This window comes from Suncus etruscus, chromosome 1 (assembly GCF_024139225.1).
Source record: "Suncus etruscus isolate mSunEtr1 chromosome 1, mSunEtr1.pri.cur, whole genome shotgun sequence".
In the NCBI taxonomy this organism is placed as follows: domain Eukaryota; kingdom Metazoa; phylum Chordata; class Mammalia; order Eulipotyphla; family Soricidae; genus Suncus; species Suncus etruscus.
In genome coordinates this window covers 156,725,321-156,752,661 of record NC_064848.1, presented here as the reverse complement: position 1 = coordinate 156,752,661, position 27,341 = coordinate 156,725,321, and the positions used below count along the sequence as shown (strand labels likewise).

At 41.8% G+C, this 27,341-nt stretch overlaps 1 protein-coding gene and 1 non-coding gene across 2 annotated transcripts in view; one reads left to right on the top strand and one right to left on the bottom strand.

Annotated features, from left to right (window-relative positions):
- The window catches only part of ZZEF1 (zinc finger ZZ-type and EF-hand domain containing 1), a 146,815-nt gene that overhangs the window by 60,878 nt on the left and 58,596 nt on the right, over nt 1–27,341 (bottom strand). Inside the window, 12 exon segments of the mRNA XM_049782650.1 lie at nt 506–585; nt 5,877–6,117; nt 7,763–7,911; nt 8,766–8,967; nt 10,151–10,232; nt 10,312–10,478; nt 12,206–12,328; nt 12,425–12,546; nt 12,733–12,892; nt 15,175–15,289; nt 17,542–17,612; nt 27,205–27,338. Coding sequence (XP_049638607.1) covers nt 506–585; nt 5,877–6,117; nt 7,763–7,911; nt 8,766–8,967; nt 10,151–10,232; nt 10,312–10,478; nt 12,206–12,328; nt 12,425–12,546; nt 12,733–12,892; nt 15,175–15,289; nt 17,542–17,612; nt 27,205–27,338 — 1,646 coding nt within the window.
- LOC126028719 (U6 spliceosomal RNA) lies at nt 15,976–16,080 on the top strand. Its single transcript, XR_007502463.1, has one exon. It is a non-coding gene; the product is annotated as a U6 spliceosomal RNA (small nuclear RNA).

Genomic DNA, 27,341 nt, shown 5'->3' with positions numbered 1-27,341 from the left:
TCCAGAAGAATATTGGGTAAAAAACAATTTTTCTTTTTCATGAAAAGTGTGAGTCCTCTGATCGAAAGCAATGCTTTTGCCCCTGCTCTAGAGTTATAGAGAGGCTTTGGGATTACTGAAGGATATAAGGAAGCTCAACTGCACCCTGCCTCCTGTGAACACTCTCAACAATCACTAAATCATTGTTTCAAAAGTTCTAAATTATTTTATACACATTATGACATTGAACTTTAGAGATAAAAATAATTCCTAGGGACCAAAGAGAGTACAGTGAGTAAGGTGTTTGCCTTGCACAACGAGATTGATCTCCAGCATTTCATATGGTTCCCTGAGCTCTGCTAGGAGTGATTCCCTGAGCACAAAACTAGGAGTAACTATTAACTAGAGCACTGCTGGGGTGTGGCACCAAAACAAAAACAAACAAACAAAAATTCCTAAGGTTATAATCTTGAAATTATAATTCCATGATATATAAAATGACACAAACAGGAAAAAAAAATCTTACCATCCATATTCGAATCCCATCTGCCAAGGAATATACCTGTGCAAATTCCTCGCTTAGGGCTGTCTTGCCCCCATTATTTACTGGGGAAAGGAAAGAAGAGATTATATTCAGTCAGCACAATTAATTACTACACATTAAGAACAAAGTAGGTTTACACCTCAAAGAAAAAAGAGGAGGGCTGGAGAGAGAGCACAACATAAGTCATTTGCCTTGCATGGGGCTGACCCAGAATGGGCCTGGGTTTGATTCCCGGCATCCCATATGGTCCCCCAAGTCTGTCAGGAGTGATTTCTGAATGCAGTGCCAGAAGTAACCCCTGAGCATTGCTGTGTGTAGCCCAAAAAACAATATATATATAAATATATACACACACACACATATACATATACATACAGTATTAAAACCATGATGACTATGAATATATCTAGATAAATGTCAAATGTGTACATATTTTACATGTATATACACATATTTTATATGTATACAAATATGTGTATATATTTTATATGTATATAAAATGCTATGTAAGTGGTGAGATTATAGCTGAAAATTATTTTAAGTTTTTCTGGACTTTGAGCTCTACACAAAAAGGCATTATTTCCACAATTAGAAAGATAGACCTGGGGCCGGGCGGTGGCGCTGGAGGTAAGGTGCCTGCCTTGCCTGCGCTGGCCTAGGACGGACCACGGTTCGATCCCCGGCGTCCCATATGGTCCCCCAAGAAGCCAGGAGCAACTTCTGAGCGCATAGCCAGGAGTAACCCCTGAGCGTCACAGGGTGTGGCCCAAAAACCAAAAAAAAAAAAAAAAAAAAAAGAAAGATAGACCTAAGAGGCTTGTCCTTTGTTTTATCTTCATCTAAAAACAAAGGATAATATACTCACAACAGTGTAATTCTCTGTCAACCAATGTAAAATGTGATGAATGTTTTCTGAATACCTAGAATGTTGTGGGCTCTACACCAAACAATGATATAGAGCTGAGTAAAATGCTCAAAAAACAGACTTGGACCCTACACTGCCCATAAGCAGTTTATACAGTAAACTGATAGTCTGCACATTTGTTTTAATGGTTTTTGGGCCACACCCGGTGACAGTGACTGTCAGGGGTTATTCCTGGCTATATGCTCAGAATTCACTTCTAGCTCAGGGGGACTATATAAGATGCTGGGGATCTAACCAGGTCTGTCCTGAGTCAGCCATGCAAGGCATAAGCCCTACCACTGTGCTATTGCTTCAGCCCCAAGTTTGTACATTTTTGACCCAAAACAGTGACTAATTTTAGTTCTTTATATTTTATAGAATCCATACAGAGTGGTGTAGGGTGGTGTAGTGTGCAATGTGGTGCTGTGCTGTCCCAGGACTGAAACTCAAGAACCTTCCACTTGCCAGACATCTATTTTACCTCTTGAGCTATTTCCCCACCATAAGAGTAACCAATTTTAAATAGAGATGCACAAATTAACTAGGCAAAGACCACTATTTTTCTTAGTCTTAAGAACCCAGGAAGATTCCTAAGAGAGGAACAGAAAGAATAGAAACAAATTGTCTCCCCTTTAAAGTAACAATGATAGCTAATCTAGAAACAACCCTGAATCGGGGAAATATTTCTGTTCCTAGAGTATTTCTTTACTTGGCAAGTGATAATCTGACATGCTTTGAGAGATGCTAGGGGCTCATCCCCAAAAGAAAACCTTATATAAAAGTATTTTTAACTGAGGTAACACCAATGTATAGTATCTATCAGGGGTCAGATTCATATCTTAAAATGTATATACCACACTGTGCCAGTTTTTTAACTTAGAAAGTTTTTTCCCCTACTCAAGTTTGACAGGTAACAAATACTATCTTGTTCTCTTACTAATGTGTGATTATAAATATACTGATTTTTGGGAGTGGAGCCATAGCACATCAGGTAGGGTATTATTGCATGCAGCAGACCATATGGTCCCCTGAGCCTGCTGGGGATAATTTCTGGGCACAATGCCAGGAGTAACCCCTAAATGCTGCCAGGTGTGGCCTAAAAACAGACAAATAAGAAATATAAACATACACTGATTTTTTTTCCAAACCACCATGTCACCTTGAGCCCATCCTCTTACACAGATATATACTCATCCACATGAGTGTTTTTCTTTAAATTACTCCTGTCCTGAAAGTAGATTTATTTGATTAGCTTCTTTTTTGTTTTTTTTTTATTAGCTTCTTAAATCATATATCAAGAATTATGAAAGCAGAGGCCAGAGATATAGTGTAGCATGTAAAATTCCTGCCTTGCATGTAGCAGACACAGGTTTGATTTCCAGCACCCTGTATGATCCTGAGTTTACCAGGAATGATGCCTAAGTGCAGAGCCAGGAGCAATCCTTGAACATGCAGGGTATGGCCCAAACACCAAAACTAAAGAAGGAAGTAAATGAAATGTTTTAGAAGTCCAGGAAAAAACTCAGAGAACTAAAGGACTAAGCAATAAATACTGATAATAATATCAATTATAACAATAACACCAGTGACAGCTATTATTTACTCTAATGGAAGAAGCTTTTATTTCTGTTATTTCACCTGCACCATGGAAAGAACATATTCACTGCCCTAATGCTGGGGAAAACCCACCCCCTCATCATTAAGCAGATTTGAAGTACTCTTTTCCTGAAAGATTATAAACATAGACTCCTTCCTTGTGATCCTGTCAAATTTTACTACTAAAACACACAAAAATATATTCCTGGGGGACATGAGGAAAAGAAATGATGAGGAACAATAATTAAGGAAAATGAAAGGTATGATGTTACAAAGATGCTCAAGTCCAGAAATGGGAATACACTGTATTTTCCGGCGTATAAGACGACTTTTGAAACAAAAAAGTCAACCTAAAATTGGGGGCCATCTTATATGCTGAGTATATATCCCAAAAAATGTTTCAATATGCTGCTAAATGAAAATTGTCTGAATATTGCCACAAAACTAATTTTCCAACTCAATCCTGCACCAATCACTGAAAGGCTGCTCGAAGCCATTCCAAGCAGGCTTTTTTTTTGGGGGGGGGCCACACCTGGCAGTGCTCAGGGATTACTCCTGGCTGTCTGCTCAGAAATAGCTCCTGGCAGGCACGGGGACCATATGGGACACCGGGATTCGAACCAACCACCTTTGGTCCTGGACCGGCTGCTTGCAAGGCAAATACTGCTGTGCTATCTCTTCAGGCCCCCAAGCAGGCTTTTTATGCATGCAAATTAGACAATGTTTTGGACCCGAATCTACACTGTAAAAAGCCTGCTCAGATTGGCCAGAGTTAGAGAGAAAGTCTATTTAATATAACCTTTGAACCTTTGCTTGTTGTGATTGGCTTACTGTGGTACATGAGCACAGGAACACATGCAGCACAGGAACGTTCTGTCTGATACAGCGAATATAGACCTAAACCTATGTTTTTTTTTTTTTTTGTTTTTTTTTTGTGGCTTTTTGGGTCACACCCGGCAGTGCTCAGGGGTTACTCCTGGCTCCATGCTCAGAAATTGCTCCTGGCAGGCACAGGGGACCATATGGGACGCCGGGATTCGAACCGATGACCTTCTGCATGAAAGGCAAACGCCTTACCTCCATGCTATCTCTCCGGCCCTAAACCTATGTTTTAACTTCAAAATTAGGGGGTTGTCTTATACGCCTGGTCGCTTTATATGCCGGAAAATACGGTATGTTTTTCTGTGATAATTAACTAAAGTATCTAAGATTTCTTTCTTTCAGTTCTGCCTGTTTCCTTCCCTACCTTCACATATATGCAGCTATGCACAGGGGCCACTCCTGAGAGGGCTCAGGGAGACCACATATTGTGTCAGAAATTGAACCTAAGTTGGCTGCATGCAAGACAAATGCCTTTCTCGATATACTGTGTCTCTACAGCTCCTTCTCTCTTTCATTCTTTTTTTTTTTTTTTTTTTTTTTTTTTTTTTTTTGGTTTTTGGGCCACACCCGTTTGATGCTCAGGGGTTACTCCTGGCTATGCGCTCAGAAATCGCCCCTGGCTTGGGGGAACCATATGGGACGCCGGGGGATCGAACCGCTGTCCGTTCCTTGGCTAGCGCTTGTAAGGCAGGCACCTTACCTCCAGCGCCACCGCCCGGCCCCCTCTTTCATTCTTTTATTTTGGTTTTTGGGTCACACCCGGCAATGCTCAGGAGTTACTCCTGGCTCTATGCTCAGAAATAGCTCCTAGCAGGCTCGGGGGACCATATGGGATGCCGGGATTCAAACCACCACCTTCTGCATGCAAGGCAAACGCCCAACCTCCATGCTATCTCTCCAGCCTTCTTTCAACCTTTTTTTTTTTTGGTTTTTGGGTCACACCCGGTGACGCTCAGGGGTTACTCCTGGCTATGCGCTCAGAAGTCGCTCCTGGCTTGGGGGACTACATGGGACGCCGGGGGATCGAACCGCAATCTGTCCAAGGCTAGCGCAGGCAAGGCAGGCACCTTACCTCTAGTGACACCACTCGGCCCCTCTTTCAACCTCTTTTTAAGGGGCACACCCAGTATCACTCCTGGCAGAGCTGAGCCCTGCAGTGTAACTTTGATGGTTTGGTGCTTAGGTCTAGCACTGTTTGGGGCTTAAAATGAATGTACTTGGGGCCATTTGGTGCTGGGAACTGGGACATAGGGCCTTGAACATTCTAGTTTTACTTATCTCAACCCAAGTTGTTATATTTGCATAGGGATTATAACCCAAGTAAAGATTTTTTTCTGCTGGATTTCTTAGCAGTTTCCATAAAATTTTTGTTTGTTGATTTGTTTTGGGATTATCAGTACACAGGGCTTATTCTGAGTTCTATACTCAGGGCTCACTTCAGAAGATGTTTGGGGGACCATATGTAGTGCTGGGAATCTAACATGGGTTGGTTCATGCAAGACAACATACTATCCTTTTGTTTTTTTTTTTTTTGGTTTTTGGGTCACACCCGGCAGCACTCACGGGTTACTCCTGGCTCTATGCTCAGAAATTGCTCCTAGCAGGCTTGGAGGACCATATAGGATGCCGGGATTCAAATCACTGTCCTTTGCATGCAAGGCAAATGCCTTACCTCTATGCCATTCCTCCGGCCCTGACACCGTACTAGTTTACCTGCTGTACTATCTCTCTAACAGTCCATGGGAATTCTGGGTAGTGACAAATTGTCTGCTAGCTAATTAGGAAACTTAAACCTACATGCTATGTATCATACTTTGCTGACTTGCTGACTATAAATGGATTCAAATATTCTTTAAGAGGAAGTCTACATTTGTGAAAATATGCTTATATTTTAAAATACTTTAAAAATTCACTTAATATACGCTTTTTCAGAACTTAGTAATTGGTCAAAAAAAATTCCCTATGAGTTACCATATTTTTGCAGCTTCTCATATAAGTCTGGAGTACGATATATCAGAGCAGCAAAGGTGGCGTTCACAGCTTGATCAATAGCAGAACCAGCAACTATGTCTGTCTTTAGGGCCTGTTTTCTACATGCCTGTATGAATCCTTTGAAAAGTTCTGAATATGGCCCACTGAAGTTCTGGGAAGGATCTGATTGTGCAAAATTAAGAAGAAAATGGTGGCAGGGATCATCAGGAATGTTCTTAACCTGGGAACAAAAAAATTAAAAAATCATCATACTTGAAACATTCATTCAAAAACTATTTTACTGAGCACTTAAGCCAAAGCAGTGGTATAAAACATAGTGAATACTCTCAGGAGGTTAAAATCTATTTGGGTCTAAAAATTAAAAAAAAAAAAAAAAAGGTAGACACAAATAAAACATCAAAAGCATTGAGACTAGGACTACCACAAAGCAAAGGTTATTAAGTGTCAAATGCCTAAAAGGGACACCCAGTACTGAGAATTCACAGGCATTCCAGGCAGATTAAAGTATTAAGAGAAGCCTCCTGGAGGATATGAAATTTGGGATGAACCTTAAAGAATGGACAGGCTTGGACCTGAAGAGCACAACCATTAGCAGAAGTTGAGTCAGTGGGGAGACTGACCTGGCCTGAAGTCTCAGCTGGGGAGTGGTGGGAACTAGAGTCAGATAGGTAAGGTGAAGGGAGACTGTAGAGAGCCTTGACTGTCACACTGAGTTTAGACTTCACCCTGTGGGCAATGGGGAGCCATTAATGGTGCTTGGCGTGGAAAGACAAGAGAATGCAGTGATTTAAAAAAAAAAAACTGTAGGTATCAATGTAACAATACAAGTGTAAGATGATGGAGGTGGGAAATGCAAAGAGGAAGAATGCAAACAAGGAAGAAGCCACAGGGCTTGCAGTTGACTGAACAGGAAGAACAAGAACAAGAGGGGACAAAGGAAGTGGTAATGAGCAGTACTCAACACCTTAGGATACAGTAATGACAATAACAGGAGTAAGCAGTTAAGGGAGACATTCTGGTTTTATACTTCTAAGTTTAAGTGAGTCAGAGCACTGAAATAGAAATATCTAATAGAAGAAAGATGAAGATATGTGACTGGGACCTGGGAGAAGATCCAGGGCTAGAAACTAATATTTAGGAATTATTCACACAGATGAGACAACAGAAAGGAGGGTAAAAGAAGAGGGTTTTGGAAAAGAAGAGAAAAACCTAAAGCAAGCCTTCTGTTTAAAAAGGAGGAATAGGAAAGGTCAATAAAGGAAGCAGATGGAGTGGTTAGAACTACAAGATTGGCATATTATGGGATCAAAAGAAGAAAGGTGAAGAAACCAGACTTGACAGAAAGGTAAGGAACAGATGCTATGGGGAAAAAATATTCCTGGATATAGTCATTTACTACTGAGAGAGGAGAAGGGTAGAATAGAAAAAGTGGGGGAAAGTAAACTGGAAATAGCGGGAAGGAGAGATGAATAAAAATTATGGGAAAACTTGTTTAGTTAAAAAAAAAAAAGCCTAAATAATGTGCTAGTTACCATGGAAAACAAAAAAAGTTCAGTATAATTTACTGAGAGGCATTAAAGTAGACTCAACTTGTTTGATAAATCCTTCAGGAGAGATTTCTTTGACACCCTAGCACTGTTTTCACTGAAAATCTTTTCATTTAGTATTTTGCAGCATCCATTACATGGCAGCCTCTATTCACACCAAATGAATAAGGAAAAGCTTCTGCCCTCAAGCAGCTAATAGCTTAGTGGGGGGTGGGGTTGGGGGGTGAGAAGATATAACACAAACTGTTTTAATTTAATGTAAAAGTTATTAATAAATCTTTTCCACTCCAAAAATAAAGACAACAGAAGAATAAATACCTCTTTACTATTTTGGGATGGGTGAGTGGGCCAGCTTGCTTCTAATTTCAACTCTGGACATAGCTGATGCTTGAAGACAGATTTCCACAAGGGTGAGTTTATGACTGATGAAACTTTTGCTTGAGAAACTGCCATGTCACTTCCTAACTCTGGAAAGAGAAGAAAGCCCATGAAATTTCTATTATTTTTCCCTTCACATACTGATAATGTTCAAGCTGGTCCCCCCTCACCCCATAGTGTTAAATAGCTTGGGAATTTATGAAACCTGTAATAAATTTACCCATATTTATTAAATACAATTATGATAGTCATAAACACAAACTCCAGATGAACCCAAACCAGTAAGTTCTAAAATGTCATTTTATGGAACAGTTTATTACTGTATACATTTGAAAACAGAAATGTAAACTACTTCTATGCTATATCACAAGACCTCTTGGGATTTATTTTTTGTTTGTTTTTGATTTTTGGGCCACACCTGGCGGCACTCAGGAATTACTCCTGACTCAGCACTCAAAAACTGCTTCTGGTGGCCAGATAGCCTGAATCTGATATCAGATCATCTCCACCACACCCTTCCATAAAAAGAAAAACCCTGTCTCCATTTGTTTTCTCTTTTCTTTTGTTTTTGAGCCACCCGGGTGATGCTCAGTAATTACTCCTGGCTATGTGCTCAGAAATCGCTCCTGGCTTGGGAGACCATATGGGATACAGGGGGATCTAACCGTGTTCCATCCTAGGTCAGCCACGTGCAAGGCAAATGCTCTACCACTATGCCACTGCTACGGCCCTCCATTTGTTTTCTTGAGACAATCCACAGCATCCTTTGTAATATGCTCCTTAAGAAATCTGATGAAAATGGTATCAATTTATTCTGACTTAGTTTAAAGGAACTAAAAGGTCCTTTGCTCCATTCATTATGTAGGGACAATTTCCAACAGTACAAACTTTACTCTTCAATATGGCTGCAGTAAGAAGGGAAGGGGCAAGCACGTGGACTTACTATGTACAGTCTTGAACGACATGCAATGGGAAGCAAGGCGTCCCATCAGTCGGGAAACAAGGAGTTGCAAATCCAACCCCCAAGACACAGCAACATCTGGCAGACCATAGGCAGTAACAGTAAATTTGTAGCCCCATTCGTTGTTACTGCTGTCAGAGTGGAAGAGAAACTGTAGCCGAGGACCAGCCTTAAAAGTCACATTCTAGAGGAAAACAAAAAAGTCATGTGGTCAGGCTGAATATTCAGTATTTCAATAAAATAAGCATGCTTTTTCTTTTCTTTCTCAAAAAACTATAAATATAAATTTGGTCTATATTCTCACCATAATATACAGTGACTATACCTTACATAAAAATAAACAAAGAGTCTAAAGCAGCATTTAACTGCCCAGCTCTACAGATCAAACACAACTCACTTTGAAGAAGACATGCTTTCACCACTACATTTTGGGTGCTCCTGGATTTCTAGTCCATTACTGCTAAATGTTACAACTCTCTAGACCAGAGAGATAGTACAGAAGATAAAGGAGCTTGCCCTTTTTGTGAGGCTGATCCCTATTCAATCCCCCAGCACTGTTTATGGCCTCTGGAGTACCACCAGGAGTGATCTCTGGGCACAGATCTAGGAAAAAGCTGAGTACTGCTGGGCATGACCCAACAAACCCCCTCGACATCCATGCTCCCTCCTTTTAGAAAAATGACAATTTCTTGTTTTGTTTTTGTTTTTCTGGCAATCTGAAAATATTTAGAGATTGGCAAACTTTTGAAAAAAACAGACAGTAAATTATTAGACTTTCGGGGCTGGAGAGATTGCATGGAGGTAAGATGTTTGCCTTTCATGCAGAAAGTCATCGGTTCAAATCCCGGCATCCCATATGGTCCCCCGAGAGCCAGGACTAACCCCTGAGCACTGCCGGTGTGACCCAAAAAAACAAAACAAAACAAAACAAACAAACAAAAAAAAACTAGACTTTCCAAGCCATATCGTACCTCCTAAGAGGACATTACAATGTCAAAGCAGCTATAGTTGCTATATAAACAAACTGGAGTATCTGTGTTCCCACAAAACTATTATAGGGTCAGGATAGTGAATAGAATCTCTCTGTTTTATGAAAGTGTAATAAAAAGGTTTTCTTTGAGGATCAGATTTGCGAGATGGCTCAAAAGGCTAAAGATACATTCTGCATGCAGGAAGCCTGGGGTCCATTCCTAGCACCACAAAGTCCCCAGAGCCCCAAGAGGAGCAATCAATAGCACCAAGCTGAGGGTAGCCCAAAAATTAAAAACAAAAACAAAAATTAAGACCAGACCTTCACTGCCTCCTGAGGGCTGAAAAATGAAAACTAGTGCAGTAGAAGTTCATTTCTTTATGAGAATACCACTCACCAAGGGCCATTTATCAGTGCCAACTTTTGTATCATAGCGTGTTTTTCCACCTCTAGAGTCTGTAAATTCCAGGTAATCATACCTGTGAAAACATAATACTTGTCAATTCCATTTCTCAGTTTTGATTAAACATTTGGGCAAAAGAACATGTTAAGTCTTACTTTTTTTCAGTTTCACACTTCTCATCAAATTCCACCTCAAAATACATTGCCCCCGGGGTTACAAAGATAGATATATCATGACAATTATTTTCATAGTTGTGAGCAGATTCCTTTGTCCAAGTATGCAACACCACTGGTCGCTCCTGTTGCCAGGTCTCAACATCAAGCTAAGCAAACAAACAAATTAAAAAAAAATGTTTTTATCAGTCTACATCAGACTATAGGCAATAAACTGTTTCCATATGCTGATATGGGATAGGTAGTCTTTGACATCTCTACATAAATCTTCACAATGAAGCTCCCATCAACGTGGACTGAATATACAATATCTTTATAACCCCCTCTCCACCTTTGGTCATATCCTTTGAGGCTCAGGGGTTACTCCTGGTTCTGTATCCAAGGATTACTCCTGTCAGTGCTCAGGAGATCATATAGGATACTGGGGATTAAATCCAGGTCACATGTATGCAAGGCAAGTACCCTACCCTCTGCATTATGACTCTAGTTCCTGAATATACATGATCATTCTGCAGGGTAGAAATGGTTTTGTCCAATTAAAGTAACTTTATGATTGGTCTTTTTTTTTTTGTTTTGTTTCTCAAAAATTTTTATTCATGAGATTGAACTGTTCAAAATTCTTTTTCTTCTTTTTTTTTAATCTTTGTTTCTCAAAAATTTTTATTCATGAAATTGAACTGTTCAAAATTCTTTTTTTTTTAAATTTTTTGATTGGTCTTTTTTTAAAAATATTTTTTTGTTTTGGTGGTGGTGGATGATTGGTCTTATTTCATAATAAGACATGATTTATTTCTTATAACTCATTACAACATGAATTCAGGATGAAATACTGAATCAGATTTTAAACTTTTGTTTGTTTGTTTGTTTTTGTTTTTGGATCACACCCGGTAGCACTCAGGGGTTACTCCAGGCTCTTCACTCAGAAATCGCCCCTGGCAGGCATGGGGGGACCATATAGGATGCCAGGATTTGAACCAATGACCTTCTGCATACCTCCATGCTATCTCTCTGGCCCCAGGTTTTAAACATATTAAACTCTTATTTGTGATCTTAACAAATCCTCTTCCTTCTCCCTCCCTTTTTAAAAATTTTAACATTTTTTCCATATATATATATAGTCAGATTGAAACAAGAGCATGAAAACATGTGTATGTAAGGTTGTAAATACTTTTAAACAGTGAGTCTTTTGTTTTATTTTTGGTTTGGGGGCCATACCCAGCAGTGCTCAGAACTTACTTCTGGCTCTGTGTTCAGGAATCACTTCTGGGTGGCACAGGGGACTATATGGGGGTACCATGGATTAGAACAGGGTCGAATATATGCAAGGCAAATGCCTTATGCACTGTACTAACACTCCTAAGTAGTAAAACTTTTAATTTGCCTTGTAACAAACATTCTCTCCTCTAAAATTCAACATAGTTGTTCAGTTACATGGAGATTTTTTTTAGACTTGATACCCAAGCAGTGCTCAGGGGTTACTCCTAGAGCTCTGCACTCAGAAATTGCCCCTGCAGGCTGGAGGACAATTTAGGATGCTGGGAATTGAACCGGGTTCCACCTGAGTTGCGGCAGTTGCATGCAAGGTAAACACCCTTCCACTGTGCTATCTCTCTGACCCCCAGTTACATGGATCTTGTATAACTTCATGTGCTATATAATGATGGAATTAATCTATATCCAACTCCTTCTCTGTCTCCTTTCTAATACTTAATTTGTTAAACAACTCAAAACGGTATTTATCTTTGTTGGTAAAACCAGTGATAAAATAAAGAGGGTCTTCTAGAGGGACTTTAATTGTGTGGATCTATATTCATTAGTAAGTACTGTTGAGTATGTCATACCCCTGCTCACAGTATTCAAAGGTCAACTCAGTTACCTTATTCAGCTCTCCATCAAAGTCACTGCAGAGCTTCTTTAATAGTTCTGTTAGGGTACTGAACTCTCTTAAGAGAGCGCAGTGTGAAATGTCTAAAGTGCAAAAGTCCAGCAGAAAGATTACCTAAAGAGAGATGAATAAAATACTTAGTGTCCACCTCAAGATGCCTAGAATGCAAGTCACCATCTGTCTAGACAAATGATTGCAACTTTTTCTTACCAGTTGACGAGATGCCATCGAGAATACTGAATTACATAATTTTTCTACTATGACTTTTCCAGTATACTGTGACAAAAGGGACTCCAAAATAATTCTCATGCTTGCCAGAAACTGTCCCACATCTATCAAAAACATAAAGAAAAAAAATTAGTATTTGTTGAGTTAGAAATATCACATTTGGGGCCGGAAGCTGGCGCTGATTTGTAAGAAAAAGTCATATGTACATTCAATGAATGAGGTTCTAAGTAAGTTAGTACACTCACTCAAAACCCAAATACCTTTCTAGTTTCATCTGAACTAAAACTTACACTTTTCAATGAGAATAACAGCAAGATCTTTGGCTCCAGAGTCTGTGTTCTTCAGCTGCAAGTAGCACCAGGAAAGCAGGCTGCCTTGAACAGACCAGAACAGGGAGAAGAGCACAGAGCCAATCTCCCTTTGTGCTCCACTGAGCATCAATAGCTCACACTAGAAGGAAGGAGACAAACAGAAAGAAAGTGTTTACAACAAGGGCAGTGACAGAACACAGCCAGAGCATTCTCTAAGAAAGCATCTGCCACTAGGAGAAACATTTTAGGTATCAGGAAATAGCTTACAATCCTAGAAGAGATCAAGAAAGATGGTCTGGGGCCAGAGCTATAGTACAGCAGCAGGGTGTTTGACTTGCACGAGCCTACCCGGGATGGACCCACGTTCAATCCTCAGCATACCTCAAGCCTGCCAGGAGTGATTTTGAGCACAGACCAAGAGTAACCCCTGAGCACCACCGGGTGTGACCTCTCCCCACAAAAAAGATGGTCTTATAAAAAAATCCTCTCTGGGTCTGAGAGATAATACAGTTGGTAAGGAGTCTGCCTTGTATGCAGTAGACCTGGATTAAATCCCCAGCCACTGCCAGGAGTGATTCATGAGCATAGAGCTAGGAGTGTTACCTCAGCACTTCCACATATAGGAAGAGAGAAAGACAGACAGACAGAAGGGGAGGTAAGGGGTTGTGGGCCAAAGTTCATGGAACTAGTACTTATTCTTGACTCTGCACTCAAGAATCACTCCTGGTGCTGATGGTGTGTGTGTGTATGTGTGTGGTGTGGTGTGGTGTGGTGTGATGTGGTGTGGTGTGGTGGTGGTGGTGGTGGTGGTGGTGGTGGTGGTGGTGGTGGTGGTGGTGGTGGTGGTGGTGGTGGTGGTGGTGGTGGTGGTGGTGGTGGTGGTGGTGGTGGTGGTGGTGGTGTGTGTGTGTGTGTGTGTGTGTGTGTGTGTGTGTGTGTGTGTGTGTTTATTTTGTTTGTTTTTTGGGTCAAACCTGGCAGCAATCAGGGGTTGGTTACTCCTGGCTCTGTCCTCAGAAATCGCTCCTTGGGGGCCGGAGTGATAGCACAGTGGTAAGGCACCAGAACAGAAGAGATCAAACCTTGGGTTTGATTCTTGGTTGCACTGCAACCAAGACAGGATGGATGACGGTTCAAATCCCAGCAACCTCTATGGTCCCCCGAGCCTGCCAGGGGCAATTTCTGAGACCAGAGTCAGAAGTAACCCCTGAGCACCGCCAGGTGTGACCCCCCCCCCCAAAAAAAAAAGGAAAGCAAAGAAAGAGAAAAGAAAGGAAGAAAGAAAGGGAAGGAAGGAAGAAAGGAAGCGAGGGAGGGAGGAAGGAAGGGAGGGAGGGAGGAAGAGAGGGAGGGAGGGAGGGAGGGAAGAAGAAAGGGAGAAAAGGAGGGAGGAAGGAAGGAAGGAAGGAAGGAAGGAAGGAAGGAAGGAAGGGAGAAGGAAGGAAGGAAGGAAGGGAGGGAGGGAGGGAGGGAGGAAAGGAGGGAGGGTGGAAGGGAGGGAGGGAGGAAGGAAAAGAGGGAGGGAGGGAGGGAGGAAGGGAGGGAGGGAGGGAGGGAGGGAGGGAGGGAGAAGGAAGGAAGGAAGGAAGGAAGGAAGGAAGGAAGGAAGGAAGGAAGGAAGGAAGGAAATCACTCCTGGCAGGCATGGGGGACCATATGGGATGCCGGGATTCAAACCACCATATGTCCTGGATCAGCTGCATGCAAGGCACATGCCCTACCACTGTGTTATCTCTCTGGCCAGTTGCTGGGGTTTTAATCCACGTGGTGCCAGGAATTGTTTACTACCTGCAAAGCAAGTGCCTTTGTCCTCTCTGAACAGCCAGTTTTTCAGGCACTCCTCCCCATTTAGAAACAACCAAAACATGGCTGGAGAGATAGCATGGAGGTAGGGCATTTGCCTTGCATGCAGAAGGACGGTGGTTCGAATCCCAGCATCCCATATAGTCCCCAGAACCTGCCAGGAGCGATTTCTGAGCATAGAGCACTGCTGGGTGTGGACTGCCCCCCCCCCAAAAAAAAAGAAACAACCATGCCCCCAGCACTTTTCACAGAAAAAAGAATCTCTTTGCTAATTTTGATTAGAATATGAATTTGTTGAGTAATCCTAACACTTGAAAAAAAATTGAAGCAATCTTCCCACAATCTCCAGTACAACTATTTGTGCTGGGTTCATTGGTTGCACTGGTTGACATATTTACTGCTCACTGACCACAGCAGGTGGACTGACAAATGTCACTTTTTCACTTACAGGAGCTGGCTTGACAAAGTACAGAAGGCTGGGAAGCCTTTGTATTTATTTCTAACAGCCACAGAAATAATTACATTCAGTCTGCAAATGTGGACTTCAGGAAACGGCACAATGACTGCTATACTGAGTGCGCCTAAGGCAATGAAAGCAGGAAGGCAGCCAGAAGTTACCTCTCGGGCAGCAACAGAGAGGAGAGTGCTCGTGGCTGCCAGTACTTCGTCAATGTTCACATCTGCCTGGTCACTTTTTTCAGGTAAAAGTAGAAGGCCACTTGGATCTTTATCACTGAAAAGACACAAATTAGTCACAACACCTTGTTTCAAAAGAGGATTTTCATGTTTTCTACCTTAAAAAGATTCCAAAGGAGAACCTAGAGAGTTCAGTGTCAGTTCTATGGGGTATGGATTTAGGTCAAGAAAAAGGCCATGGCCCCAACAGGGTCTGTGCCACTGACAATCTTCATGTCCTACTGTAAGTTCAGGTCCATAAATCCTCAGATTAAATCCTCAGGTTAAATCTGAGAATGAATCAACTTTGCCTACCAATAGGAAATATGTCTAACTTCAATAGTACTGACTTGACAATCTAAGATAAAGACTTCACATACTTACAAATATTCTTTATTTGGTAGCCCAGGACCTTTCATTTTCCTTAAGATGCAAATTGGTATTCATATCAGGTATGGCCTGACTTAAAAATAGTAGGTTAGGGCCGGGCGGTGGCGCTGGAGGTAAGGTGCCTGCCTTGCCTGCGCTAGCCTAGGACGGACCGCGGTTCGATCCCCCGGTTTCCCATATGGTCCCCCAAGAAGCCAGGAGCAACTTCTGAGCGCATAGCCAGGAGTAACCCCTGAGCGGCACAGGGTGTGGCCCAAAAACCAAAAAAAAAAAAAAAAAAAAAAAAAGTAGGTTAAGCTATTAGTTCCTTCCCTCCTTCAAGAATCTACACCTGGAGCTGAAGATATGGCTTAGGTGCTCAATTCAGAGCACATATACTAAAATTGAAATGATACAGATAAGATCAGCATGACCCTACATGAAAATGACACGCAAATTCATGGAACATTCCATAGTTTTAATATCCAAATCATGCAGTCAATAATACTGACATAATGAGATCCAAAATTTAACAACCAAACTTAAAAAGGTGCCTATTAGGATGGCAGGCTGGGAAGGGACTGGGTTGGACTTTGAGTACATTGGTGGAGGTAGGATTAGTGCGGAAACATTTTATGTCTAAAACTCAACTATGAATAACTTTATAAATCACAGTACTTGAAAAAAGATTTGGCTTAGTAGAGCATATGCCTCACATTTGTGAAGCCATATACAAACATATCCAAATCTCTACCTTCAAAAACTCAACTTGTAAACCCACTAGTTTCCCTGGCAAAGCATGTAAAAATTTCCATACTATCCAGGATGCTTCTGTAGCTGGGTTTGGTGTTTGTTTCGGGTGAACAGGAAAGGGCAAATTTGGTGGTGCTTGGGGACTACTGTTAAAGAAAGTGTATGGAGTCAAATACAGGACTCCTGGATGAAAAGTTTTCACTCAAGCCCACTGAGATATCTCCTGGCCCTGCAGTTGGGTTTTAATGTAGACGGGTTTACAAGTTTGAGTACAGAATCTAAAATTCTTTGACTTTTTAGTTATGGAAACCTCAGTGGATTCAATCCTATATTATATTATAATGACTAGAACAGGGGTGGCAAACAAGTTCGATACAAAGAGTCAAAATTTTAAACTGTGAGTCAGAGAGCCACACCACACAGGGACCTGCCAAAACAGACAAACAGTCACACAAAAGCATATAATTTTAACAATAATCTATTAAACACATATTGTATTTTGCCATTTTGAGTGGGAGCAAAAATCCTGCAGTGATGGTGAGGGTGTGCTGCGTCCTCCACACTAAGAACTAACGGCAAGATGTGACACAACATGTGACACACGGGTCCGTGTGTCGTCCCCCCCCCCCCCCCCCCCGCTTGCTGGCCCGTGCAGTTGTTTCCGAGGGATGGGAGACGGGATGACGCAGCCTGGGGGTGGGACTACGTGCTCGGAGATCTCTCCTCAGAGGTCCCTCCTCAGAAGCAGCAGAACAAAATCCAAACTTGGCAAAGAGCCACAGTATACAAAATAATGGTAAGAGGCAAAGTGCCACATTCCTTTTGGCCAAGAGCAGCGTGTTCACCAACCCTGGACTAGAACTTGTATCTCTTTTATTGTTTGTTTTGGTTTTTCAGGCCACACCATATGGGACGCCGGGGATTGAACCGAGGTCCTTCCTTGGCTAGCGCTTGCAAGGCAGACACCTTACCTCTACCTCTAGCGCCACCTCCCTGGCCCTGGAAAGATGTCTTAACAAGATTGTTATTATTACATTACTTCAGTCACTCCAGTCAATAGTGTTCTTATGCCAGAATTCTGATTGAGCAGATTTGGTTACTCCAAAAGTATAAAAGGAAGAGGTAGTATTGAAAACAACTTTGTAAGGGTATGGAATAATTGACTATTGTAAAGAATTATAAACTTACCTAAAATATGTGCACAGTGAGCGAAAAGTAAGCTGCAAGGACAGCTTGTGTTCCTGTTCAGTGACATTTTTCTGGAAAAAAAAAAAAAAAAACTTCACTTTTAGAAACCTATTCTATACTCTACATTTCAGAAGACCAAACATCATGAAATACCACGACAACTGTTCCCAAGCATGAGGAGTGCCAATGTCAGCAGGCTACCCATAATACAGCTAAACTAAGGACTTGCCAAATGCTAAGAGGGAACAGAACAACCACGTATATGCAAATGTTTTGGAAGATGACTCCCAAAAGAGGTGTGTTTCTGAACTGCTAGACACCATCTACAGACCAAAACTCAAAAACCGTGACTCTTAAGGAATCTAAGGATAGTGGTGGAGGAAAGTTGGTATTGTAACACAGGAAAGAAGGAAGTAATGAAGGAAGAGAGGGAGGGAGGAAAAGATAAAGGAGAGGGAATGAAGGGAGGAGAGAAAGAGGTGGAAAGGGAGAGAGCTTGTGAATTTTGTGTGAAAAGTAAGGGAGCTGGGGCCTGGAGAGATAGCACAGTGGTGTTTGCCTTGCAAGCAGCCAATCCAGAACCAAAGGTGGTTGGTTCAAATCCCGGTGTCCCATATGGTCCCCCATGCCTGCCAGGAGCTATTTCTGAGCAGACAGCCAGGAGTAACCCCTGAGCACCTCTGGGTGTGGCCCAAAAACCAAAAAAAAAAAAAAAGAAGAAAAGTAAGGGGGGCCGGGCGGTGGCGCTGGAGGTAAGGTGCCTGCCTTGCCTGCGCTAGCCTAGGACGGACCGCAGTTCAATCCCCCGGCTCCCATATGGTCCCCCAAGAAGCCAGGAGCAACTTCTGAGCGCATAGCCAGGAATAACCCCTGAGCGTCACAGGGTGTGGCCCAAAAACCAAAAAACAAACAAACAAACAAGAAGAAAAGTAAGGGAGCTAAAATGTAGACTCATCAGACTTGCAATGCAGGAAGCTCTCCTAAGCTTCACCTGAATGGTTCAAACAATGAGTGGGGGTAAACCCCACGTACTGTGGCTCAAAAAGTAAAATAATACAAAATCCAAAACAACAAACTACATTAGCTCTCTCTATATGCCAGCAGTCTGTTGTATGTTAGGGGGTGGAGGGGATTTCGGTTACACCCAGAAATACACAGGGACTACTCATGGCTCTGTGTTAAGGGGATCATTTGTGACAGGAACAAATCAGGGTTAGCTGAATACAAGGCCAGCAGTGTAAACCCCTGAACACTGTGTAACTCCACCCTGGATTTAGGTGTAGCTACCTGAGACCCACCCATTTCTGGGAGGGGTCTTGGGAACCAGATATTATGTGTGACCTTACCTGCAAGACCCCGCCCATTCCTGGGAGGGGTCTTGGAAAAGGTAGATAAGCCTTTGAGCCAGGGGATGAGGGGTTTTCTGCCCTGCTGGGCTCTCTGGCTTTTGGGTCTTTGCCTCTTTTGGTCTTTGACCAGCATGGAGGTCAAAGGGAGATGGCTGAAAGGAGTTAAGATGCAGGGCTAGCTAAGAATGGCTGAATGCTTGAAAGGTTATGAAATAGGCCACACATGTGGTGAATAGGGCATGAATAAAGATGATGCTTCCTGATGCCTGCCTGTGAGTGAGTTCAATACCCATCGCTTTCCTGAACCCCAGACCCGCCGGTTCATGGGGGATGAAGCCATGTGGCCGGGGCCTAAGGACAAAGGCCTCCATCCACCTCCATCCACCTCCATCCTTCACCATCCAGCACCATCATTAATTGATACAACAAATGGCACAACACACTGTATCCAGACTATTGTCAAAGTTACAGGAATCAACATTTCTGGGTGAAGTGATCGGCTACTTTTATTTTATTTTTATGACTATATCTTATCTCCTCTACTACCCTTTAGCCAGGCAAGGGTCCTATGCCTTAAGTCCTCTGAAAATTTTCCTTGCATAGCAGTGGATGTTCACAGCAAGGAGTAACCCCTGAGCAACACTGGGTGTGGCCCAAAAACAAAAACAAAAAAAAAGAAAAAGAAAATAAAAGAAAAACAAAATGTCATTGAACAGGAACATAAGCAATCCTTGCAGTTTACTGTGACACTTGAGTGAAGAGCAAGGTATGAGCAAGACCTGAGTATAGCCAGGTGTAGCCCCAAAAAACAAAAAGAAAAGAAAACACGTAATATTAAAATTTCATAAAGAAAGAAAAAGATGGGGGCTGGAAAGATAGTGAAGGGTAGGGCCTTAGACGCTGAAGGACGGTGGTTCAAATCCCGGCATCCCATATGGTCCCCCGAGCCTGCCAGGAGCGATTTCTGAGCTTAGAGCCAGGAATAACCCCTGAGCACTGCCGGGTGTGACCCAGCCCCACCCAAAAAAAGAAAGAAAAAGATGCATTAAAACTCTATGAAAAAACCCTCATCAATCTCTCCAGATAGCTTTTTGTTTGTTTGTTTGTTTGTTTTAAGTAAAAAAACCAGGTTTTATTTGTAGGTACTAAAGATGGGGAGGGAAAAGATATAAGAAGAGGGAAAAAAAAAAAAAGAGTGAGAAAGTAATGAGTAACACACTCAAGAGAGTGCAGGCTTCTCCAAAGGTGGAGAGCCTCAGTACACACCCAGCATGAGAGTTGAAGAGCCCACTTCTCAAAAGGAGAGATGCAGGTGACATGACCTCTGGAACCATTTACCCAGGCAACGTATGCGCACACCATACAGCTTTTGACAGCATTTGATAGTTATATATTTATTATGTTATTAATGTTTATATTTATATAATATTATATTTATTATGTCGTTAACTTTATTGTTATTGTTAAGGTAGCATGTTACAATACTATTAATGTTTACAATCTTGAAGTACAGTTAGCTATTGTACCTCAACAGCACCAAGTGACTATCGTTTTTTTTGAAGGGGTACCAAAAAACACTTTTTCTGAGTGTTCAGGAAATCTGGGGTCCCACAAGAGATTCTTGGCCAACTAGTCACATCAGTTCAATAGAAAAGCCTGAGGATGTAGCATTGGTCAGACCCTACAGTACTTGTGCTGGGTGGGGAGATCAAATGTGGGTGGGGGAATCTAATCTGATTCATGCTAGGCATGCATTTACTCACTATATTTATCTCCTTGTCTCCACAATTTCTTTTCCTTGTCCTATAACACTGGTAAGCCCTCTAATATAACAAATAGAAGTGATAGCAAGCAACCTTGTCTTAATCCTCAAAATTTCTTTTGGAGGAGGCACATTCCTGGTAGTGCCAGTTTATTCCCAGCTCTGTGCTCTGGGATCAATCCTGAGTTTGGGGAACCATATGTGGTGGTGGGGGTCAAAGCCAGGTTAGTGGCAAGCAAGGCAAGCATTTTACCTGCTATACTATTGCTCCAGCCTCTTATTTGTTATTAAAAGAACCCATGGCCAAGAGATGTAGGTTCTGAACACATGTCCTCTAGTAGAAAGATAATTCCCTTTTATTTCAAGTCTTCTGATAGCTTTGACATTTTAATAATTATAATTATTCTTATTTTTTTCTGCATTTATGCAGATATGATTCCCCCCTCTCTTTTTTTGGGGGGTGGGTCACACTTGGTGATGCTCAGGAGTTACTCCTGGCGATGCACTCAAAAGTTGCTCCTGGCTTGGGGGACCAAATGGGACACCAGGGGATTGAACCTCGGTCTGTCATACACTAGCAGACACCTTATCCCTTGTGACACCTCTCCGGCCCTGATTTTTTCCCTGTTTAATAGATTTTGGGGCACTCTGCTAGTGGTAGTTGGGGGCTTGTAGGCATTTCAGTCTATTTTTGGACCAGAGGTATAAGCTTGATAGTTTTATTGCTCAGAACTGGCTGAGTGATGGGGAATACAAGTGTTGGGAGTTGAACTTGATCTTATATATGCCAGGCATTCACTTCAGTCCTTTGAGCTAGCCCCACTCTCAATTATTTTCATGCATTGCATAAAATATTTTAGTCAGTAAGGAGTGATTATGATGGTACCATTTAGCTATACCAGAGCTAAAATACTATACCATCTTGGCTGTGTATTATACTCTATGACATCTGTACAATAAAGAAATAACCTACAGACAGTCCTCAGAGGTGCTGGAGAGAAAGTAAAGAAGGTAAGACACTTGCCTTAAACTTAGCCTACCTAGGTCCAATCCCTGGCACTATATAGGGTCCCTGGAGCACTGCCTGCAGTAACCCCTGAGCTCAGAGCCAGGAGTATGCCCTACCAACTATAGTCCTAAAACGAAGACAGTCTTCACATTTCCCTGACTTATCATTGTTGCACTGGAATTTCTGGGTTAGAGAAACAGTAAAAGGTTAAAGAGCTTGCCTCATATGCAGCCAGTCTCTGTTTTACCACTGGCACCAATGGTGTTCCTCCACAGTGCCAGAGTATGACCAAACTTCCTTTTATACAGACTGCCCCATAAAAACAACTGAAAATTCTAAAGTTCTTCCTAGATGTTTTGGAATAAATAAATTCTATAGTAAATAAATTCTATAAATTTTATGGTCTTACATGGTTAATACTGATCTTTTTATTACTCTAATTTTTATAAAGAGAATTTTCTTCAGAATTAAAAACCTGGTTCTTGGGACCAATGAAATAATACAATGGGGGAAGTGATTGCTTTGTACATTGTTGAACTTGGCTCTATCCCAGACACCCCATATGGTCCCCCTGAGCACCAGGAATGATTACTAAACACAGAGCCAATAATAAGTCTTGAGTAATGCAGGTGTGACCCAAAAGACAAAACAAATAAATGGACTTGGACCTTGATCTATGGCATTCCACTTGGCAATATCATGCTTATAAATACTAAAACCTTTATTTACCACAACTAATATCTGAGTTAACAAAAAGAGGAAAGGTGAAATCAAATAACTAAAGATTAAAATTTGGTTATATTTTCTTTATAGACATAACCTGGAATACTTATGAAGAAACTATAACCCTACACCTATTCTTTGTGTAACCTTACCTACAAGAAAGGCACTCCCATTTATGGGAGGGGTCTTGGAAAGGTGAGATAAGGCCTTTGACTGGAGAGGCAAGGGGATTTACCAGGATGGAGGTCAGAGGAGAGATGGCTGAATGAAAGCTAAGAGGCAGGGCAAGCTAAGAATGGCATGTGCTTAAATAGGTTTATGATATAGGCCACACACGTTGGCCAGGGCAAATAAAGCTGATATTTCTTGGAACCTGTCTGTGGATAATTTACTTGCCTCTATCTGAACCAGATATCCGCCGGCTGGGGGTTGCAGAGACACATGTGGTCCGGGCTGGAGAACAAAGGCCTCCATCACCATCCGGCTCCTTCCAAAGGACCTCTTTATTATTTTAATCAACAAATGGTGCCCTGAACATGAATCTCAATCCTGGATCCAAAAGGACAGTAATCATGGTGAGATTCCTGCTTTTTAGTTTGATTTTGGCTCTTTAGAGATGGAGTGAGCCCAAAGCAGTGGGCCACCATGTGGAGCCATTTTCAAACATGGCCAAAACCCCGTCTAGGGACAGAATGGTCATTGAAACATGGGAGGTGAAAGCTTGTATCACCCCCATCCCAGGCCCAGGCCCAGGACTGAAACTTTGTTACAAGAAACAAAAACCTCGGCCTCCTCAGACTAATGGAAAGCCTAGATTGGAAACGGACAAGAAAAAAGACTGTATAAAAAATGGACTGATTTACTGAATACAACCTACAGCCTGAAAATGGATTTCCACTTTGGAAATATCGGACTGGACTTTTAGATTGGATCACTTTGAACTCTGCCCATCCGGACGGGCCCTGAGAAAAAGCTGTGGCCAAGAAGCTGCAGTGGCTGAGGCAGCGGTACCTGCTTCCACAGAACTATCTGGATGGGAGAAAAGGCAGCTGCGATCAGCAGAGAATGCCCATCCTGTGGCAGATAAGTGGCAGAAAGCTCCTGCTCAGGCCAGAAGCAGCAAGTCTGGAACCCACCCTCCAGATCAGGAGAGTGAAACAGCGCAAGCAAACTCATCTGCGGGGCCTGGTACTATGAAAGTAAACCACGTGGTGAGAGCGTAGGTGAAAGAAGACATGTCTGGACAGTTGGTGTTGGTGATGGGATAATATTAGGTAGTGGTATAAAAAATCTAAAAAAAGGGGAGAAAACAGCATAGCCCAACTGAAAAATCTAATTTATAACCGCCTGCATCTAACTTTGCTTCAGGTGTATCTCTTGATTAAGTCATGTTCTTGCCAATTTAAATGTGTTTTATTGTTTTCCATAGTTAATATTTTCAATTGCAAAATGTTTTACTGTGTATTTTAATGTATTAAGCCTGTTTTCAAAATGTATGTTCTGTATATATGCTTTTGTACCTGGTGTGTAGAAAAAGATTAATAGGAACATATTTATATTTTTGAAAAAGGCTAATATGTTAATTTTCACTTTATTACGTTGTTGCTGTGGAAATATTACCCGCCTTTGGCTAAAGGTAGAGTCAGGATTACAAAGCTTAATACCCTTCTTAAATATCCGGGGAGGGGGAGATGTACTCCTAACACCTATTCTTTGTGTTACCTTACCTACAAGAAAGACCCTCCCATTCCTGGGAGGGGTCTTGGGAAGGTTATAAAAGGTTTTGCCTGAGGGGCTAAAAGGGGATTTACTGAATGGAGGTCAGAGGAGAAAAGATGGCTGAAAGGAGTTAAGAGGTAGGGCAAGCTAAGGATGGCATGTGCTTAAATAGGTTTATGATATAGGCCACAGATGTTGGCCAGGGATGAATAAAGCTGATATTTCCTGAAGCCTGCCTGTGAGGATTTTTTCCTTGCTGCCACCCCGACAGCTGAAGGGGGTTACAGAGACACGTGTTATGGGCTAAAGGGGAAAGGCCTCTATCACCATTCACCTCCATCCAAGCCCATCTAAAGGGCTGCGATGCTACAGAAACCATGTTAGGGATTTACTTTACAATAATATTGGGCAGGGGCCGGAGAGATAGCATGGAGGTAAGGTGTTTGCCTTTCATGCAGAAGGTTGTTGGTTCAAATCCTGGCATCCCATATGGTCTCTGTGCATGCCAGGAGCGATTTCTGAGAGTGGAGCCAGGAGTAACCCCTGAGCACTTCCGGGTGTGACCCAAAACCCTCCCCCAAAAAACCCAAACAAACAATAATATTGGGCAAGTGGTAAAATACAGTAAAGCTGAAATAAGATTAACGTAAGTTAATAAATGTTGAGCATAGGCATGGTTTCCTTTCTAGTATAAGGATTTTTTTGGAAATACCTTTATTTAGGCACCATGATTACAAATATGTTTATGCCCCCTTCACCAGTGCAACCTTTTCACCATCAATGCCCCTCATCTTCCTCCTCCCCCACCTCAACTGTATTTGAGACATTCTACTTCTCTCACTCACTACCACTGTCAAGATAATTGTTAGTATAGTTATTTCTCTAAATGTACTCACCACTCTGTGGTAAGCTTCATATCATGGGCTGGTCCCTCTAACCCTCATCTCTGTTGTCTCTGTGTATTATTATACTAATGTCTTTTATTTTTCTTAATTCCCACAGATGAGTGAGACTAGTCTGTGTCTTTCTCCCTCTGACTTATTTCACTCAGCATAATAGTTTCCATGTCCATCCATGTAAAGGAAAATTTTATGACTTCATTTTTACTGGTGGCTGCATAGCATTCCATTGTGTATATGTACCACAGTTTCTTTAGCCACTTATCTGTTGTCGAATATTTGGGTTGTTTTCAGATTATGACTATTGTAAATAGTATTGCAATGAATATAGGTGCACAGAAGGCATTTTTGTATTGTGTTTTTGTGTTCTTAGGGTATATCCCTAGGAGTGGTATAGCTAGATCGTATGGGAGCTCAATTTCCATTTTTTTGAGAAATCTCCATGTTTTCCATAAAGGCTGGACGAGACGGCATTCCCACCAGCAGTAAATAAGAGTTCCATTCTCTCCACATCCCCACCAGCACTGACTGTTCTTTTTTTTGTGATGTGTGCCAGACTCTGTGGTGTGAGATAGAACCTCATTGTTGTTTTAATTTGCATCTCCCTTATGATTAGTGATGTAGAGCAGTTTTTCATGTGCCTTTTGGACATTAGTATTTCTTTTCTTTTTTCCTTTAATCTGTGCAAAAACCTAGATCACTAAATGCAGAAGACTGACTACAATAGCCATGACTGAACAGGACATCTGGAAACATAAAGACTCCTAGAACATCCTAGGAGCTGTGCAAAAACCAAGATCTCTAATTACAGAGGACTGACTTTAAAACCACAACTGATCAGAACATTCCTTGACACCATAAAAGAAGACAGTAGAGTTCGACAATGAACAGGTTCAGAGCCTGTAGTTGGTCTCCTGACAGTATGCTTCAACAGTGGAGACACCCTTTATCTCTTAGGGCAAGGGAATTTTCTTTCTAACTTCCCCAATACTATGCCTATGCCAAAAAACAAAAAAACTTGCCACACCAGCCTCTTTTATTAATTTCCCTTTTTCTTTGTTTTATCTACATTTTATTTATTTACTTTCCAATAAGTTTAACCTTCGAGGGGTACATCATACTGATTCCACGACCAATTGCCTTAGCAGGAAGGTTGCTTCAGAATTTGGCTCGAACCATGCCATTGTTTCCATGTATAATATTATATGAGATAATATAGGGCAGTGATGGCTAACCTTTTTGAGCCCAAGTGTCCAAACTGCCTCACAATGCCTGGTCCTCCCAATGGAAGGTCCGGCCCTGTTGTGAGTTGAGCTGCACACTCACCTCCCACCGCGCCGCATATCTTAATTGTGGACCCCTTCCCACGTGCCAGCTGCAATGCCTTCATGTGCCACCACTGGCACACATGCCACAGGTTTGCCATCGAGGATATAGGAATTAGGGCATTTGCCTTGCATGTGGCTGACCCGGGTTTGATCCCCAGTATTCTATATAGTGCCTGAGCCCCACCAGGAGTAATTCCTGATTACAGAGCTAGGAATAAGCCCTGAGTACCACTAGTGTGTGCCATCCCCCCCCCAAATTTTGAATTATGGATTCCATTTCTGAAATAATGACATTGTAAACAAAGACTAAGTAATTTTCAATTTAACAAATGTATACTTAATACTTCTGTAAAGCTTTAGTTGGAGCATAGATATTTAAGGGTAGAAGACAATATTCATGATAGAGATGACATAATATAACCTGTTTACCTGTTTATTTTCTTTTCTCTTAAAATTTTGAATTTTAAGGCTACATACAGTGGTACACAGTGGCTACTCCTGACTCTTGTGTTTGGGATTTTGCTGTTTATGCTCAGGATGAAACTGAATTCTATCTGGGCAAGAGATGTGCTTATGTGTACAAAGCAAAGAACAACACTGTGACTCTTGGTGGCAAACCGAACAAAACCATGCCACAGCTAGACTCTGGAGTAATAATTAATTTTTTGCTTTGTTTTATTTTTTGAGGCACACCAGCAGTGCTCAGGGATTACTCCTGGCTCTGTGCTCAGAAATCACGCCTGGCAACTATATGGGATGCCGGGGATCCAACCTGGTTCCTTCTGTCCCACGTTGTTTGTGTGCAAGGCAAACGTCCTACCTGCTGGTTATCACTTCGGCCCAATAATTAAATAATTTTAATATAAATAATTACCATCATGGTGAGGAGATGGTTCCGCCGGATTTGTCGATCAGGAAAGAAGATGGCAGCCCCATTAAGAAGGGTGTTCTTAACTTCTTGTTTTAATATTTCTATGAGCACAGAGTCTCCATTCACTTTATCTACCACTG